The sequence below is a fragment of the Beta vulgaris genome, chromosome 2 (assembly GCF_026745355.1).
Source record: "Beta vulgaris subsp. vulgaris cultivar EL10 chromosome 2, EL10.2, whole genome shotgun sequence".
Taxonomy (NCBI): domain Eukaryota; kingdom Viridiplantae; phylum Streptophyta; class Magnoliopsida; order Caryophyllales; family Amaranthaceae; genus Beta; species Beta vulgaris.
In genome coordinates this window covers 23,360,913-23,377,546 of record NC_079203.1, presented here as the reverse complement: position 1 = coordinate 23,377,546, position 16,634 = coordinate 23,360,913, and the positions used below count along the sequence as shown (strand labels likewise).

At 36.5% G+C, this 16,634-nt stretch overlaps 1 protein-coding gene across 1 annotated transcript; it reads right to left on the bottom strand.

Moving 5' to 3' along the window:
* Positions 1-1,039: 1,039 nt before the first annotated feature.
* Positions 1,040-4,771, bottom strand: LOC104887099 (style cell-cycle inhibitor 1-A). Its single transcript, XM_010671686.3, has 4 exons — positions 4,623-4,771; positions 4,351-4,476; positions 1,740-1,795; positions 1,040-1,610 (listed from the first exon to the last, which is right to left on the bottom strand). Exons 1-4 carry the CDS (start codon positions 4,684-4,686, stop codon positions 1,377-1,379), a joined length of 480 nt encoding a protein of 159 aa, XP_010669988.1. The 5' UTR covers positions 4,687-4,771; the 3' UTR covers positions 1,040-1,376.
* Between the last annotated feature and the right edge of the window lie 11,863 nt (positions 4,772-16,634).

Here is a 16,634-nt window from a genome sequence, read left to right as displayed (position 1 = left end):
TAAATAATAAGAAATACAAGATTGCTTTGAGTAAACGATCTGAAGCTGGGGCTATTTTGGTTATTCAATAGTTGAGACTGTTGAAAAAAGATGAGAAATTATTTACATTTAAATATTTATGGGCGTTGATAAGTTAAAATCATAGTTTTGAGAATCAATAAAACTACAATATAATGATTATCCAAAGATTCTTGCCCAATTAATAGATCCGTATACCACATTTTTTTATCAATGAAGAGCGAGAGAAAGAGTTGTGTACTTGTGTATTGATCCCTTTACAATGATGAATGCACTTATGTTTTGTGCTTGTGATTATGTATAGCAGTTATCACAATGCAAGTTACTCTTAGATGGACCATAAATGTATTGCGATGACATAATAAATTAAGGTGCAATAATGGTTTAAGTTGTAATTTGTGTAATAATAAGTAAGAAGGTGTTTGGTATAGAAAACTTTGATGTAGGAAACGGATTCAAATAAGCGTTTCCATTTCTAATTGTTTGGTATGAGTGTTAAGAGGGTGTTTCGTATGAGATTTTTTGATGTAAAACACGGATTCAAATAAGCGTTTTCATTTCTAATTGTTTGGTATGAGTGTTAAGTAACAAATACTGTTTCCAAAGGAAAACATAATCCCCATCTGTTACCCTTATCAAATTAGTGGAAACAAATCACGTTTCCTTCATCAATCATAAACCTCTCAATTGTTTCTATTCCACTAGGATATCAAACAACTATTAAAGGTAACGGTTATTATTTTCATTTCCCCTCTTTATCCAAATCCTTTCTATTCCATTTAGGTTTATTATACCAAATGCCCTCTAAGTTGTAATTTTACATGTGATATGCAGCTATGCATGGTAGTATATTGATTTCCTCACCTTTACACATGTCACATAGTTAGTGGAGGACTATATTGAAATGAGATTTCATTACAAAATTACACATTGCAAAATTTATCAAGATGACTGCACATATTGAACAAGACAACAATATTGATAAATTGAACGTAGGCCTCTAATTGACACGATCCCAGAATTGAACCAGTAAGAAATCCTGTTGGTCTTTCATTATCTTCTTGGGCTACGATTAACACCAGAAACCTAACAAAAGTAACTCAATCTGATGCAAGAGACTAGATCATCTAACAAACTACTTGAGCCCTATAGATGTGAATTTAAGATGCTATAACACTGCAGTCTAGTGAGGTTTTCTACACATTCTAACCAATTTTGCATCATCTTCTAAACAACTCAGTTCTTATCTATACCTAATAACTAAGCATGTCATCCAGAAAATCCAGGTCTAGAAATGAGCCATGAAAAAAAGAACAAAGGAAAATCTACAAAGTGAACACTAGTGTCGTTGGCCATGTCTACTTTTTTATTTTCCACTTATGAGATGACCGTGGTGCTGATTCTATGCCCTTGTAGTACTTGGAATCCAGCTTTTTGGAGTTCCAGACTTCTACGAAGTCCAAGAACAATTCTCGTGAAGAATCTGAGGAAAGATCTGAAAAGAACTTCCGTTTCTCCTCCTTTAGCCATGTAGCAAATTCATTGTTCTTGGCGAAGTAGTCATCACTTGACAATTCTTTGAAATCAGATATCTGCAAGGGAAGGCCTGACATCAATTTTGACAAAGGAGAAAACTCGTAACTAATAAAAGATAACCTCATAACTCATTCAATTAGCAAGTGACATGCCACACAGAATACTAAGTTATGGTAAAGACTCACTGGATGTCGGCCAGGTTTAGAACTTTCAGTTTTGTGCTTCTTTTCTGACTTCTTTTCTGCAACAATGTCCAAAGGTCAGTTCGATATAATCCAAACTCTTCCACTTTAAGAAAGAAGATCTATTAGAAGACAAATCAACTAGTATCATTGGCATTGGGTTAACGCAAAAGCCAAAATGACTAGAAGAGAGTGTTTCTCTTGGTATTGAGTAGGATCAGGACTTCAAAAGGGTTAAAAAGTAAAAACTCAGAATATGCCAGCAAAACCTTCACAGTTTCACTTAAATTGATTCGAAAGCTAAAGAAAATGACTAGAATAGATTGTCTTCCTCAGGAGTAACCGAATAAGTTCCAACGCTAAATGGGTTTAGGACTAAGCATTATAGTAATCTATAGAATATCAGCAAAAACCTTTTACAGTTTCACTTCAATTCTTTATTAATTTCCTAGTTTTACGGGGAAACAGTCAATATTGTGGTGATCCAACAATAAACTGATCATTGTGCTTGTCTCTGTGATACTAAATTGGAATATTATATACCTTTCCCTATATTGCATGAAGGATATAAAGTTTGAGGTAGAAGTCCACCAGCAATGGTAAAAGGCAATTTTTACCAGTAATGGAGAAAAAGGCCAATCAGAAAGAGCAATTCACTTCCACCGCACATCTAATAGAGTTTAAACTTTAATCCCCCTTTCACAAACGCAATTTTTGACAATTTCCAGAGGAAAAGATTACCAAAAAGAGCATCCTATTTATAGTATACTTCTAAGAAGATCGATGTAAAGTTCTACCTCAAATGGCTAATGATGCACTGCGCTTTTCTGACTACCAGAGAACTACAGGTCTATCACTATCCAAAATTTGGGGTTTTTACCATGATAAGACAGAGCAACTGTTTTGATACTATTAAAAGTGCTTACATCTAGCTCAGCAGATAGATAAAGCTTGTATTCCTTCAGTTGATCAATTCAGTCAACATCCTCATTTAATTAGCAAGATAGTATTATAAGTGCTAACATCTCTCCAGTTGTGAGCTAATAAAATATCGGAAAAGCAGTTTCCATGGTTGCTTACGTTAAGTAGCCCAAGATATTAAAATTGCTTACTATCCTTTTATTAGATTGATTCATAAAATTTCACATAACACACAGCTCCAACATTGAACAAAGTAGCCTGTAAGCACTAGCTAATTGCCAATAGAAAGTATATCATATATACTCAAAAAAAATTGAAAATTCATCAATAAGTCTCTAACAATAACATGACATACCTTCAGTTAACAGATTGTAAAGTAAAGATATGAAAAAGGTAAGGCTAGGGAGCTGAAAGAACTTAATATTGGATCCACCATGTTCAAGTCTGGCATTCTTTAAATATCTTGACAAGAAAAGATTACCATTATTATCTAAGCTTCAAGGAGGAACCTAAGTTGCAAATAGTTGCGGAAAGACGAAAAATGATTAGGATGAACTAATGAAGAGTGGACAGCTAGATACTAATATATAGTACTACAATTTATTCTTCAATATGATATACATCTTTACCATTATTCCAGGGCTCCTGCTAAGGCTTCCACCTAGACAAAGGCAAAGGGGAGGGAATTGCATCTAAGCAGCCATATTAGAGTAGGAAGGATATCAGCTGCAACCTTGATTTTGATAGCAATTAATTAACCTACTGCTTCAAAATAAATACTTTTATGAAGGAATGGTAACTGAGAGTCGAGATATAACAAGTTGCACATGTAAGCAAATTATGTAAGGGAATGCTGCAACTGCTGAGTAACACTAGGGATTTGAAAGATGTAGCACGGACAAATAGGAAAGACTTATATGCCACAATACTTCGACTAGAAGTAGACGAAAATGATAGCATATATACTAAAAAGCTTCGGGGGGGGAGCTCAACCCAATTCCAAAACCTTATTCTTTTAGTGTATGTTGAATCACAAATATTGTATACTGAAACAAAAACATCACCAGTACGAAACTCTCCTAGTATAATATGTTGGATAAAAATTTTTGGGCTTGATGGGAAATGGTGGTAACTTAGCAATTGACTATTCTGCATTATGTTGTTCTCTTTTTCTACATCCAGCAATTCTGTAATCACTACCTCCGTTCCAAAAAGATCCCATTTCTTATTTTTTACGTTTGCCAATGCACAATTTAGGTCATTAATATTTTTACTACATATTAGTAAGAATTATAGAAGATTGATTTTTGTAATGTATTAACAAAACCCCACATGACTATGTTTTTTATTTATATATTGGAAAGAATTAGAAGATTATCTTTACTCGTGAATAGTGCCAAGTTTGCAAATGGGAACCTCTTTTTGAGATGGATGGAGTACTTTTTTTACTACAACTGATGCTCAATCTAACATGGCCACAAAAACTCCGCATTTGAATTTACTTTATTCTATTTACCTAATCTAGTAATTCGATGAGCTATTCATGAATATCATCAAAAGTCGATTCTTCCCATCTCAGAGAAGACCTAACATTAATAATAAACCTAAAAGAAAATTTCAGTAGTTCATGAAACCCAAAATTAAACATAAAATTTAATGTAAAAAAAGCTAAAAAGAAAAAAAACTAATTAACCTTTTCCTGAATGACTTTTGGAATACTTGTGAGATTTACTGTGATGAGATTTCTCTTTTTTGTCTCTTTTCCTGCTACCTTCTCCATAATCGTCCGAAGTTTTGTGCCTTTTTGTTTTACCTTCATCTGCAAAAGGAGCAAAGTGTTAAGAAATTACAACAGCCCAGTAGGAATTTCAGAGGTGCGAGAAGACCAATAAAAGTTTGAGATTGCTAAACTTAGGAAAACAAAAAATTTAGATGATAGAAGCTTAAATTTTGTGATGGAAACACCTTCAGAATGAGAGTCAGCACTTCTTTTCCTACTTTCGTCCTTTGATTTTTTTTCACTACCCATTGTTTTGTTGATTGAAGTGAGAGGGGGGAGGCCTTTGAACAAAGTTATATCTAATTGAGGCTTTTTTTTAAAAAAAAATTCTATAGGGTGTTTTACTTTGATTTTTTTGTAATTGGTCGGAGCAAAAAAATAAATTATATCAAGTAACTTTTTTTTTTTAGTTAAGAGCAAGAATATCGCGGGTCTGGAGCAGCAAGTCTGAGCGCAGACTTTGGAGAGTTTCGCTCCAGACTTGCGATAATCTTATGAAATGCAAAGGTGAGTCTGGGATTGAGTTTTGGTTTCCCAAACTCAATCTCAGACTTGCTGTTGGACCCCACAAATTATTTTTCTCTTCTTTTTTGCCTTCCTTGAATGCAAACATAAAATCAATGTTATATAAAATAATATATTCAGCTTTTGGTAGAGAGTCTGGAGTGAGTTTGAGGGATAAAGTGTAAAACTGAAATGAGTCTGGAGTGAGTCTGAAGAATAAAAAGTAGGTAAAAATTAGTGGAAAGCTGATGTGGCACAGTCTGAAGGTTGGGTTTAGGTCAGGGATAAACTCACCCTAAGTATAAATATAAAATTTTACATTTAGTTTTTTTCACCTTTAAGAATCTCCCACATTTTTTTTCACGTTTAAGGACCTAACATTTACTTGTAGGCCATAATTAAATAAAAGTAACCAAGTGTGGTTAAGCCATGGTTAAATGTCATAAAGTAATAATTACATGTCTTGGGGAGCGCACATGATGTTCTAAACTATCGTCATTTCACGTTAAAAAATTGGCGCCCTTTCATTTCTTCTCCCCTACTTCAAAACGAACCCACCTTACTTGAAGGAAAAAGCAAGGAGATTTGGAAGCGATTTTGGTGAATTAAGCAAGGTACATTCATAATTCTCTTATTGGTTTTGTTTTTTTTCAATTTTATGAGAAAATTTTTCTAGGTAATGATAGGATTTAGGGTTTTGTGATGATCATTTGGATTTTTTCATCGAATTGTTACGAGTTGTTAGTAAACGATTTTGTGAGAAAATTTGTCTAGGTAATATCGTGTACATATGCTGTGAATTGATGAACTGAAACTCAACGAGTTAAATCAAATAAGAGTAAAACAGGGGGTAGTGTAGTGGTGGTTTGAAATTGGTTTTATGCTGATTGTTGGTGTTTTTTCGAAGGAAAAATATGGCTTCCCTTAATGAACTTCACCCAGTCCTCTCCATGCATGAGATTTTGCGATTCCATGTTTTCCCTCGACTTAGAGACCCAAGGGACAGAGAGTGTGTGGAAATTGTATGCAGGGAGTAGAGGAGGATTTCCCGATGGTCTAGAAGATGCCCACCAACTGTTAGGAATGGACGACATTATGTGCTTGCATGTGTTTCCTAAATTTGAGGGTTGGAGTTCAACTATTGTGAAGAATGTTTGCAAGGAATGGAGAAAGATGTGGATGGTAAAGGAGTCGGTTTGGTTGAGGCACAACCTGAACAGTACCTCCATCAAGAAGTGGGCTATGAAGTCCATAATTGAAGGTGATGGGGTTGATTTCTGGGCTCACATTACTGGGGAATGGTGGGCTTACTGTGATGGGTTCTCACTGTTGTTTAGTAAAGAATAAAACTGATCAAGATTAGGGTTAGTTAGGGCTAGGGGTTTGGTAGTTTTTTTGGATGGCATTGTAACTAAAGAGCCCTATTGATCTAAAGAACTCATTTTTTGATGATCATGAATGTTTAAAACATGATTATTTGTCACTGAATTTTGACACTGTGAAGTTGAAAGTTGTAACACAATGTCATATCCTGATCATTATATATGAAGTTGGTTGATCCTAAAAATCTATTGTTCATGTTATTCTTGGTATCAAAGTATTATTGCATTGATTTGTGTTCATCATTTATTGTAGATATTATGGATTTGATGGTGGATATCTCACCATGTATTTTGCTTCATCATGGGGGTAAATGAGAATCTACCCCTTATCTCAATTACATTGGTGGACAAGTGAAAATTGTCAATGATTTGCCAACTTCTTTCAATACCTCATACTTCAAATCTGTGATTAATTCATTGGGATATGATAATGTCATAAAGCTCCACTATTGTAATCCTTTAAAAAATATTCAATCAGGCCAGGGGTGAGGTTCTTAGGTTATGAAGATTGTACCTTTGCAAAGTTTCTTAGTCTATTAACTAAGTACAACATCATTGATGTTTTCACTGAGCATGATGATAATATACAGGCTATTGAAGGAACTACTAGTCATTTAACTCAAACTTCTTCCTCTAAAAGACCTATAGAGTTACTCACTCATGACCCTTTTGCTGTGTATGGTGATGATTATGTGCCTGTTGTAGAGGGTGCAGTGAGTTTAGGAGATGATGATATTGATTATGATGAAGAGGGTAGTGACAATGATGATGTTGAAACAACAAATGCTAGGGAGAAAATGAAGGAGGCAAAAAAGAATGAGTTTGATTTCTTGGATGAGATGCAATCATTGAATAGGGTGGCTGGTGGGTTAGGAGATCACAATGACATTCATAATGATGATGGTGCTGATTCATCAGACTTTGATGAATCACCTAATAGCTCTGAAGATGATAATGATTGTGGCTATTTGTTGCCTCAATCCTTGAAAAATAAGAAAGTGGTGAAAAAATAAAAAATCACACTACTTTTGACAGGAAGTTCAGAGAATGAGTCTCCTTTCTTTTTAGGAAAACAATTTGAGGATGCTAGGGACTTAAGCTATGCTATCACTACCTACTCTGTTAGCATAGGAATGGACATAGAATACATAAAAAATGACAAAACCAGAATTGCGGCTAAGTCTAAGGCAATGGATAGGGGTTGTCCTTGGTATACGTGGGCCTCAATTCAGTGGGGAAATGGAACTATGATTGTGAAGACACATGTTCCAAATCATAACTATGGAAGACTAGCAAAGGTTAGAAGAATTAGGGCAAGCTGGATTGCTAGCAAATACCATGGTAAATTCAAGATTAACCCATACCTTAAGTGTCAGGAAATAGTTGACACCATATGGTCTGAGTGGTATATTAATATCAGTTTGTGGATGGCACTTAAGGCTAGGAGGATGGGTCAGAATTTAATCTTAGGTGATTACAGAGAGCAGTATTCACTACTTCACAGGTATGCTCAAGAGACCATCAGGTCAAACCCTAATAACACAGTTAAATTCAAACTCGACAATAACATATTTGAAAGGGTGTACATCTGTTTCTCTGCCATGAAGAAAGGGTTTCTAGCTGGGTGTAGACCTTTTTTTAGGTTGGATGGTTGTTTTTTGAAGGGACCTTTTAGTGGTCAGCTACTAGTAGCTGTTGGCAGAGATGGGACCAACCAAATGTTCCCAATTGCCTGGGGTTGTGTAGAAATAGAGAACCCAAAAACTTGGACATGGTTCTTGACCTTACTTGCTGATGACTTGGACACAACTGATGGACATGGCTATACAATAATGTCAGACCAACATAAAGGCCTTCTCAAAGCTGTAGCTGACATATGGCCTAGTGCTGAGACAAGAGTGTGTACAAGGCGTTTATATTGTAACTTCAGATAGAAGTTTGGTGGTTGCTTGCAGTGTAGGAGAGGGTTCTGGAACATTGCTAGGAGCAGTACAGAGAATGATTTTAAGAGAAATATGCAACAATTTTCACTACTATCAGTGGTAGCAGGACAAGATGTGTTGAATATAAATTATAAGAAGTGGGTAAGGGCTTATTTGACAACTACATCTCAATGTGATAGCATTAATAATAACATGAATAAAGTCTTCAATGCTTATATATTGTCTAGCAGACACAAGCCTATCAAACTATGCTTGAGGATATTACAGAAAGCCTGATGGAGAGGCTTCATAAAAAAAGAGACTTCATAGCCAACAAGGAAATTCTCATATGTCCGAGAATAAAGAATAAGTTAGAGAAGTCAAAGATAGATGCCAGAGGGTGGAATGCATTTTGGGATGGCCATTTTTGTTATGAACTCAAAATAGGTTTGTTGTCAGCTTGTTGGAGAGAACATGTACCTGCTATGCTTGGTAGCTTAGTGGAGTTCCCTGTAATCATGCTGTAGCAGCAATTTGGAAGGCTGTTGAGCACCCTTAACACTATGTTTCTACCTGGTTCACCAAAGAAACATACTTAAAGGCATATGAGTTTCCTTTTGAGCCTTTAAATGGTCCCCAAGAGTGGCCTGAATCTCCTTCTGCCCAAATACATGCTCCAGTGGTCAAAAAGCTCCAAAACAGACCAACTACAGAGAGAAATCCTTCTCTTGGTGAGGTTGAAGGGTGCAAGTTGTCTAAGAAAGGTGAAGTGCACAAGTGCACAAACTGTGGACAACCTGGTCACAACAAAAGGAAGTGCCCTATGCCACTAAAGGACATTCTGACTACTGGAAAGCCTACTGGATCAAGGCCGCCTAAGTCCTCACAAGTTGGAGACTCAACTAGACCAATAAAACACACATCATCTAAAGCAATGGTAAGTTACTTTTCTCATTCACACAAATTTATTTCATACATAAATGTTCATACATGTTTTGCATTTTACTTGCAGTTCATCAATCAAAGTCAGACATATTCTACCCCTCAATCAAATCTCACAAACTAACCAGCTACATTAAGGTAATTACATTTCCACTGTCACCACTCAATTATAAGCACAAATTAGTACAATTATCATAAGCAATGACAATATAACCAATTTGACAAACGCTGTCATTTTCTTGTTCTGCACCTCTGCTTCCTCAATGAATTCATTTCTTTTTATCAACTTGATCATCTCATGTTTGAGTTCCCAGTCATGATCATCATCAATCCATTTTCAGAAGTGGCATCTATTTGATTGCTTGTAGTTCTTGCATGTGATGAGCCTTCTAAAAGGATTTTTAGTTGTTTTGGAAACCCTTTTTACCACAACCTGGTTGCACCCACATAATATAACTGACTGATGATACATATCTTCTGCAAATTATTTTCAGATAACAAATGCAAAGAATTGGAGAAATGGGATGGCTAGGCAAAAGATTTCTTTTGTAAAGATTATGTAATGACTACTTTTTTAAATTATTAAAAAAAAATCGAGTTTTAGCAGTTAAACAACGATTTTTGGTTATATAAATGCACGCAAGGACCTAAGTTTTTGATGTAACTATTGCAATGAGGACTTAACTTTTTTTCAAAAGGACTCCAACTTTTCCGCTGAAGTCAGGTGAGTTAGATTTAACTCTAGGTCCTTAAAGGTGAAAAAAAAGTGGGAGGTCCTTAAAGGTGAAAAATACCAAATGTGAAGTCCTGTATTTATGCTTAACTCTTTTTTTTTTTTTAGGGGAAAGAGATGTGCAGTAATCAAGGGACAAAACGTCCATCAATCCATAAGGAGTAACTTCCCTGGGACAATGATTCTCCCAACGATGCTCTACACCAAAAGGCACAACTCTAGCAAGGTTATGGACAACAACATTCCCATCCCTCTTGACATGACTAAAATGAATATAGACTTCAAGTTCTTACTCAAACAAAGAACATCCCCTAAAATAGAATGTAAATTTGAAAAAAATAAAGACCCTTTTTACAACCTGGAAATAACAACGAGGGCATCTGATTCAACTATAATATCCGATAGTCCATGAGATCTAGCACTTCCAACCGCGAACAAGATAGCCTTGCACTCAGCAGCATCTGGAGGCCACCTTGCCCTTTGTCTTCGAACACTCACAAAAAGAACCTCGCCTGATGAATTCCGTGCTACATTCGCTATACTCACCCAACCATCCATGCCAAGATAGGCATCGGTATTGATCTTTACGGAGCCCGGAGTTGGAGCGCTCCATCGACAAGAACTAGCGTGTATTGCTCAACAAGGCTGACCGTAAATCCGGTTGTTATACTCCTTATACTCCTATACATGACGACATACTCGTTGGTTTAGTACCATTAATGGGCAGCAGATATTATCAAAAACAAATCGATTTCGTTCAAACCAAATATTCCACGCTAAATAACATCCTCGCTGAACTATCTTTTGATCAAGCTTGGACCATCACTCCACCATCTCGCAACCCCCTCCTCCCCGTCATTACTCACCATTCCTCTGTAGCCATGATCCTCCCACAACCTACTAATCCTCGGACACCTAAAGAGCGCATGGTACTGCGATTCTGCAATGGCAGGGCATCACGTGCAGCTTCCATCATTGATCAAGTGGCGAGCACGAAGCGTTTCCCTAGTTGGAAACGAATTCGTACAATGACTCCATAGAAAATGCCTCACCTTAGGCGACACTTCAAGACCCCACAAAACAACCAAGCATAACGAAAATCATCTAAATTTCCCCCTTTTCCAAGCATATACGTCGTTTTTACCGAATATAGCCCATCTTTCGAGAAAGCCCATGTCAGTTGATCCTTAACTTCTCTGGAGCTTAATGGAATCGACATGATACATTTTTGATCTCGTTCCCCGAAATGCCTCTCAATAGAATCAATGTTCCATTCATTCGTTTCTTCATCAATCAAATCGTGGATACATTCAAACCCTTTACTCTCCTGCTTTCAATGAATCTACCGCTCGCATCCCAATCCAAGGCTCACTCCAAATATTTATGTCACGCCCATTCCCCACCCTCCATATAAGCCCCTCCTTCACTAAGCTCTTCGCCCTCCAAATACATCTCCATGAAAAACTATTAGAGTAACAAAGCCGAGCGTTCATCACATCACCGTCAGAATAGTATTTGGCACTTAACACACGATTCAATAGAGAGTTCTTGAGATGCAACAGGCGCCACACTTATCAACCTAGGAGAGCATCGTTAAGAACTGAGAGATCTTTAAACCCCATACCTCCCATACACTTTGGCTTGCACATTTTCTCCCAACTGAGCCAATGCATCTTCCTTTCAGCACCTTTACCACCCCACCAAAATCGAGCCATTACAGAATGAATTGTTGCAGGAATCTTATACACACCCATGAGATACGTAGGCAACGCTTGAATGACCGCTTTTATCAACACCTCCTTACCCGCTCGAGACAACATCTTTTCTTTCCACCCTCTTAGTTTCTTCCACATTCTGTCTAACAGATCTCTAAACACTAACTTCTTTGATCTCCCACTAATAGTTGGAATGCCAAGATACTTTCGGTGCTTGTCAACTTGCCACATCTGAAGAATACCCGTCAAACTTTCTCTCTGCAAACAACTTACTCCTTTTGTTAAAAGACACCTCTGACTTCTCATAATTAATTTTCTGCCCGAATGCCGCTTTGTATTTGTTGATAATATCAAATACTTTCAAGCATTCCTATCGGGTGGCCCTAGTAAACAATAAACTGTCATCTGCAAACAAAAGATGAGATATTTCTGGTCCATTTCTACTAGCCTTTGCACCATGAATTTCCCTTGCATCTACTTGTGGCTGAATCATCTGGGAGAAGGTGTCGGCTACTAATATAAAGAGAAAAGGAGATAAAGGATCTCCTTGCCTCAGGCCTTGGGAAGGGTTAACAACTCCACATACTCTTCCATTGATGACAAAAGAGTAGGAAACAGAGGAAACGTAGCTCATCACCAAATTCACCCAACACCCATCAAAGCCCATCGTCAATAAAAGCTTCCTGAAGAATCCCCAATCAACTCGATTGTAGGCCTTACTTATATCCAGCTTCATAGTGATCAGACCTTTCCTGCTATTATTCCTTTTCTTCATAGAGTGAAAAATTTCCAACAAATGTACTTTGATTCTCCATTACAATCTCAGGGAGAAATTGTTTCAATCTAAGTACAAGAGCTTTAGAGGCAATTTTATATAACACATTACATAAGCTGATAGGTCTGGATTCAGATACAAGAGTAGGGGATTTGATTTTAGCAATGAGAGAAATATTAGTACAGTTGATAGAACCATGACAGTAATACCTATGCAACATATTACTAACAAAATGAAATACCTCACCGCCAATTATATGCCAAAACTGCTGATAAAAAATTGCATGCATACCATCAGGTCCCGGGGCTTTACAAGGATGCATCTGGCTCAAGGCAGCATAACTCTCGTCTTTAGAGTACGACTTCAATAACATCGCTTTATAATCTGCAGTAACCGAACTTTTTACGTACCGCAGGACGTCATCCATATTATCACAAGATGGTTCTGTCGACGAGAAAATACTCCAAAAATATTTTTCAACCTCGATTTCTATCTACTCCTCTTCAATTCTCCACGTACCTTGAGAGTCATAAAGCCCCTGAATTTTATTTCGTTTCTTCCTCTATGATGCCTTATGATGGAAATATAATGTATTGCGGTCCTCGTCTTTTATTTCGACCACCCTCGATCTCAAATACTAATGTGCTTCCAATTTTGCATTCAAGCTATCAAGCTTTCCTTCAAGATCCCCACACTTCTTGCAATTACTCTCTGATATCCCCTCTTTCTAGAGCATTATGAAGCTCTTTTTCAACTTTTTCGATCCGTTTAGCCAGATCTCATTCCCCGACTTTGTTCCAACCCACTAAACCACGAGCTATAGCCGTTAACCTAGTTTGAATTGGCTCGCCCATCGAGCCCTCCCATGCCTCTTGTACAATCTCTTCACAACCTTCCTCAAGAAGCCATTTTGTCTCAAATCGAAAACCTCTTGCTCGATAACTTGGGGGATTAGGCATCGTACTTCTCAGCACAATCACAATGTGATCCGATTTTTATCTAACAAGGTGCTCAATATAAGACTCCGAAAAAAATTGCACCCATGATGAAGAGACAAGGAATTGATGTAGTCTCTCTCTAATCCTCGTTTCTGGACTGTCGCTTCTCTCCCAAGTATACCATTGACCAACAAAACGCAGATCTTGCAAGTCACAATCGTCCAAGGCCTCTTGAAATCCCCTTATATCCCTTCTTTCTCTCTCTGCACCACCTTCTTTCTCCTCATATGTCAAGATTTCGCATTAAAATCACCACCAAATACTGTTGGACCATCAAATTAAGAACACAATTTCCTGATAAGCTCCCATGTCTGATGCTTATTGGACTCCTCCGGCCAACCATAAATTCCATAGAAACGCCACCTAACACCACCCCTACTAACCACATATCCACATATGATGCTGGGAAAACGATAACAACAAGAAATCTATCACATCATTTTTCCAGTAAAGACACAACCCTCCAGGTCTTCCCACACTCGACACACCAAAAACATTTGAAAAATCAATCCGATCTTTAGCCTGTTCAGCAATCTCTTTTTTAATCATTATTTCCGACACAAACAACATGTCGGGGGTATTAGAAGAATTCCATCCTCTTAGTTGACGAACTGTCCAAGGGTTACCCATACCCCGACAGTTCCAGCATAGAATACTAGCTTTTTCTACACGCCACTACTACATTTTGAAGCAAATGCAACGAACTAATGCAACGGTCTGCTACAATGCAACACCATATTGCAACGACACACGCTAAAGTAACAGTTTGTTGCAACGGGTAGTACTAACGCAACACCTATTGCAACGATTAAAAATTTATACAGCGGTTTGCGCCTGGCATTGCATTAAAGTTTGTATAATAGAGATACCACACGCTGCCTCTTGGTTTTCATTCTTATTTTCCTCAAATTCTCTGAAACCCTAAATCTTTGTTCTCAAATATATCACGAGCATCTAGTCACGCACTCTGCCGGAAATTCTCATCCTCGCCGGCGCTGCCATTTCACATCCTCGCCGACACCAGATTTTCGTCCTCGTCTTCGTCCTGCTAAGAAATTCAGTCACACTATCTACTTCAGAGTGAAGATAGGCGGCGAAGATTTTCTCAAATTTCCTTCAATTGGATTAATTCAGTTCATTTAGTTAGGTTAGTTCGAACTTCTACTCTTCCAATTCATTGATTTTCAGTTGAATTTTACTAATTTGTTCCTATATTTACATTGAGTTCGAACTTCTTTCGATCCTCTCTTTCATGGCTTTTTTTTCCTTTCGTAATCCTTCACTTTTATGCCGAATTGTAATGATGATGAGAATTCGATCTTTATTCTGGAAATTTATAGGTATCTTTAATTTCTTAGATGATGTTGGTGCTATTGTTACTCTATATGAATTTCAGTTTTTTTTATTTTATTTAGTTTGTGAAATACAGTAGAATGGTGCCATTGTTACTTTATATGAATTCAAGTTATTTATTTTATTTAGTTTGTGAAATACATTATAAGGGTGCCACTGTTACTCTATATGAATTTCAAAAGAGATAATTTGAAATTATTCTATGCATTGTTACCACTACCAAAAACAAAACATTTATGACAAATAATCTATGACAGATTTAAAATCCCGTCGCAATTTTGATGGAAGCCCTTTGTAGATTGATATACAATTTTTGTTTAGTGATGTAATTTAGAGTCGATGATATCTGAGTATTAGTTATGGGGGTTGGATTCAATGATTTAAATAGTTTGTAAGTATAATGTAATATGCTTTTTGCAGGTACATTTTGATCTATCCTCAGGGTTGTGATGTCTTTAACCATCTCCTTAGGGTTTGGATTCAGTATAATGCATCTTAGCTAGGTAAGACAGGCTAATTGAATCTTTCTTATGTGAAAGACTTAATTTAACTAGTTGATAATTTGTTTAAGTTGGCTTACATAGGATTTGAGTGTTCTTCACTTCTCTGGTTTAATATACTTATGATCTTCTGTTATCAATTTGACTTGATGAGGATTTGTCCATCTTTGATGAATATTGTTGAATTGGATATAATAGGAGGGAAAGCAAAGTTGTTAGCAACCTCATTACAACATTTTCTTTGCTAAGGAAGCTATTGTGTACGGAACTTTTGTCTACACTAAAATTATGCTTGATGGGATGTGATCACATATTTGTAGATTTATTACCAAAAGAGAATATATGTAGTCAATTGTTGTTTAGACAGTCAAGTCCATTTAACTGTGGTCGGTTAGCTGTAAGCTGCTTAAATCGCACGCCAAACACAGCTTGAATCACATATCTGAACAAATTAAGGGAAGCAATAACTTGAAGGAAATAAAACAGATCAAATAGAAAAAATGCCATGAGTTAAACTCATGCCTTGGATGCAAACAAGCTCTCTGTTGTGTTTTGCTCCCTTTTATGTTCACTTATTCTCTCCTTAGTTTTACTTTCAAATATGTTCTCTTTTATTGATTTGCTGCCATCTGATCAAATATGTTCTCTTGGGCCAAATGCCTTATGTTTGATATAGTAATACTTTTGTGAAATGGCTCAAACATAATTTGGGTGTATAATTTATGGTTGTTAACTTACTATTGCTTGTGCATTATTATTTGATAGTTCTTCCAAGTTTTTTTTTATTTAAGTCTTTTACATTATTTGATAGCATTGTGTTTACACCAAATGGCTTATGGTCGATATGGTAACACTTTTGTGGAATGACTCAAACATAATTTGGGTGTATAATTTATGATCCTGAACTTAGTATTGCCTGTACATTCTCTTTAGGAAAGCTTTATGCTGTCTGTTGAGTTTAATGGTTACACAGGAAAGGATGAAGTCTTTCCATCATGTTAAAGTATATAATGAGCGTTTCATACATGTGCAGGTCTTATCTTCATCATGGTGGTGCTCATAATGATGTGCAACTACAGTGACTCGTATTGTGCTCTATTCAATATATGCTCAAGTGATGCAGGACTTTTGGAGCATTTTATATATATGTAGTGACTATATAGCATGCTCTATTGTAAGAGTGATTTATTGCAACATTTTAAATGTCGACGTTCGCTCGAAGAGAATTGAAAATTCATGGATTTTGTTTAGTTTATTAGTTAATAGATTTGTAATTATTTACTTTGTAAATTTGCCCATGGGCATGAATATTGTATGCATAATTTTTGAATCAATTATAAAATTTCATGTTTTTTTAATACATTGATCTACTA

Excerpts from the sequence above, each read along its gene's own strand:
- LOC104887099 (XM_010671686.3), bottom strand. The coding sequence starts at position 4,686 with ATGGGTAGTGAAAAAAAATCAAAGGACGAAAGTAGGAAAAGAAGTGCT. Across the intron at positions 4,477-4,622 it reads TGCTGACTCTCATTCTGAAG|ATGAAGGTAAAACAAAAAGG; the intron begins GTGTTTCCATCA and ends CTCCTTTTGCAG. Across the intron at positions 1,611-1,739 it reads CTAAACCTGGCCGACATCCA|ATATCTGATTTCAAAGAATT; the intron begins GTGAGTCTTTAC and ends CTTCCCTTGCAG.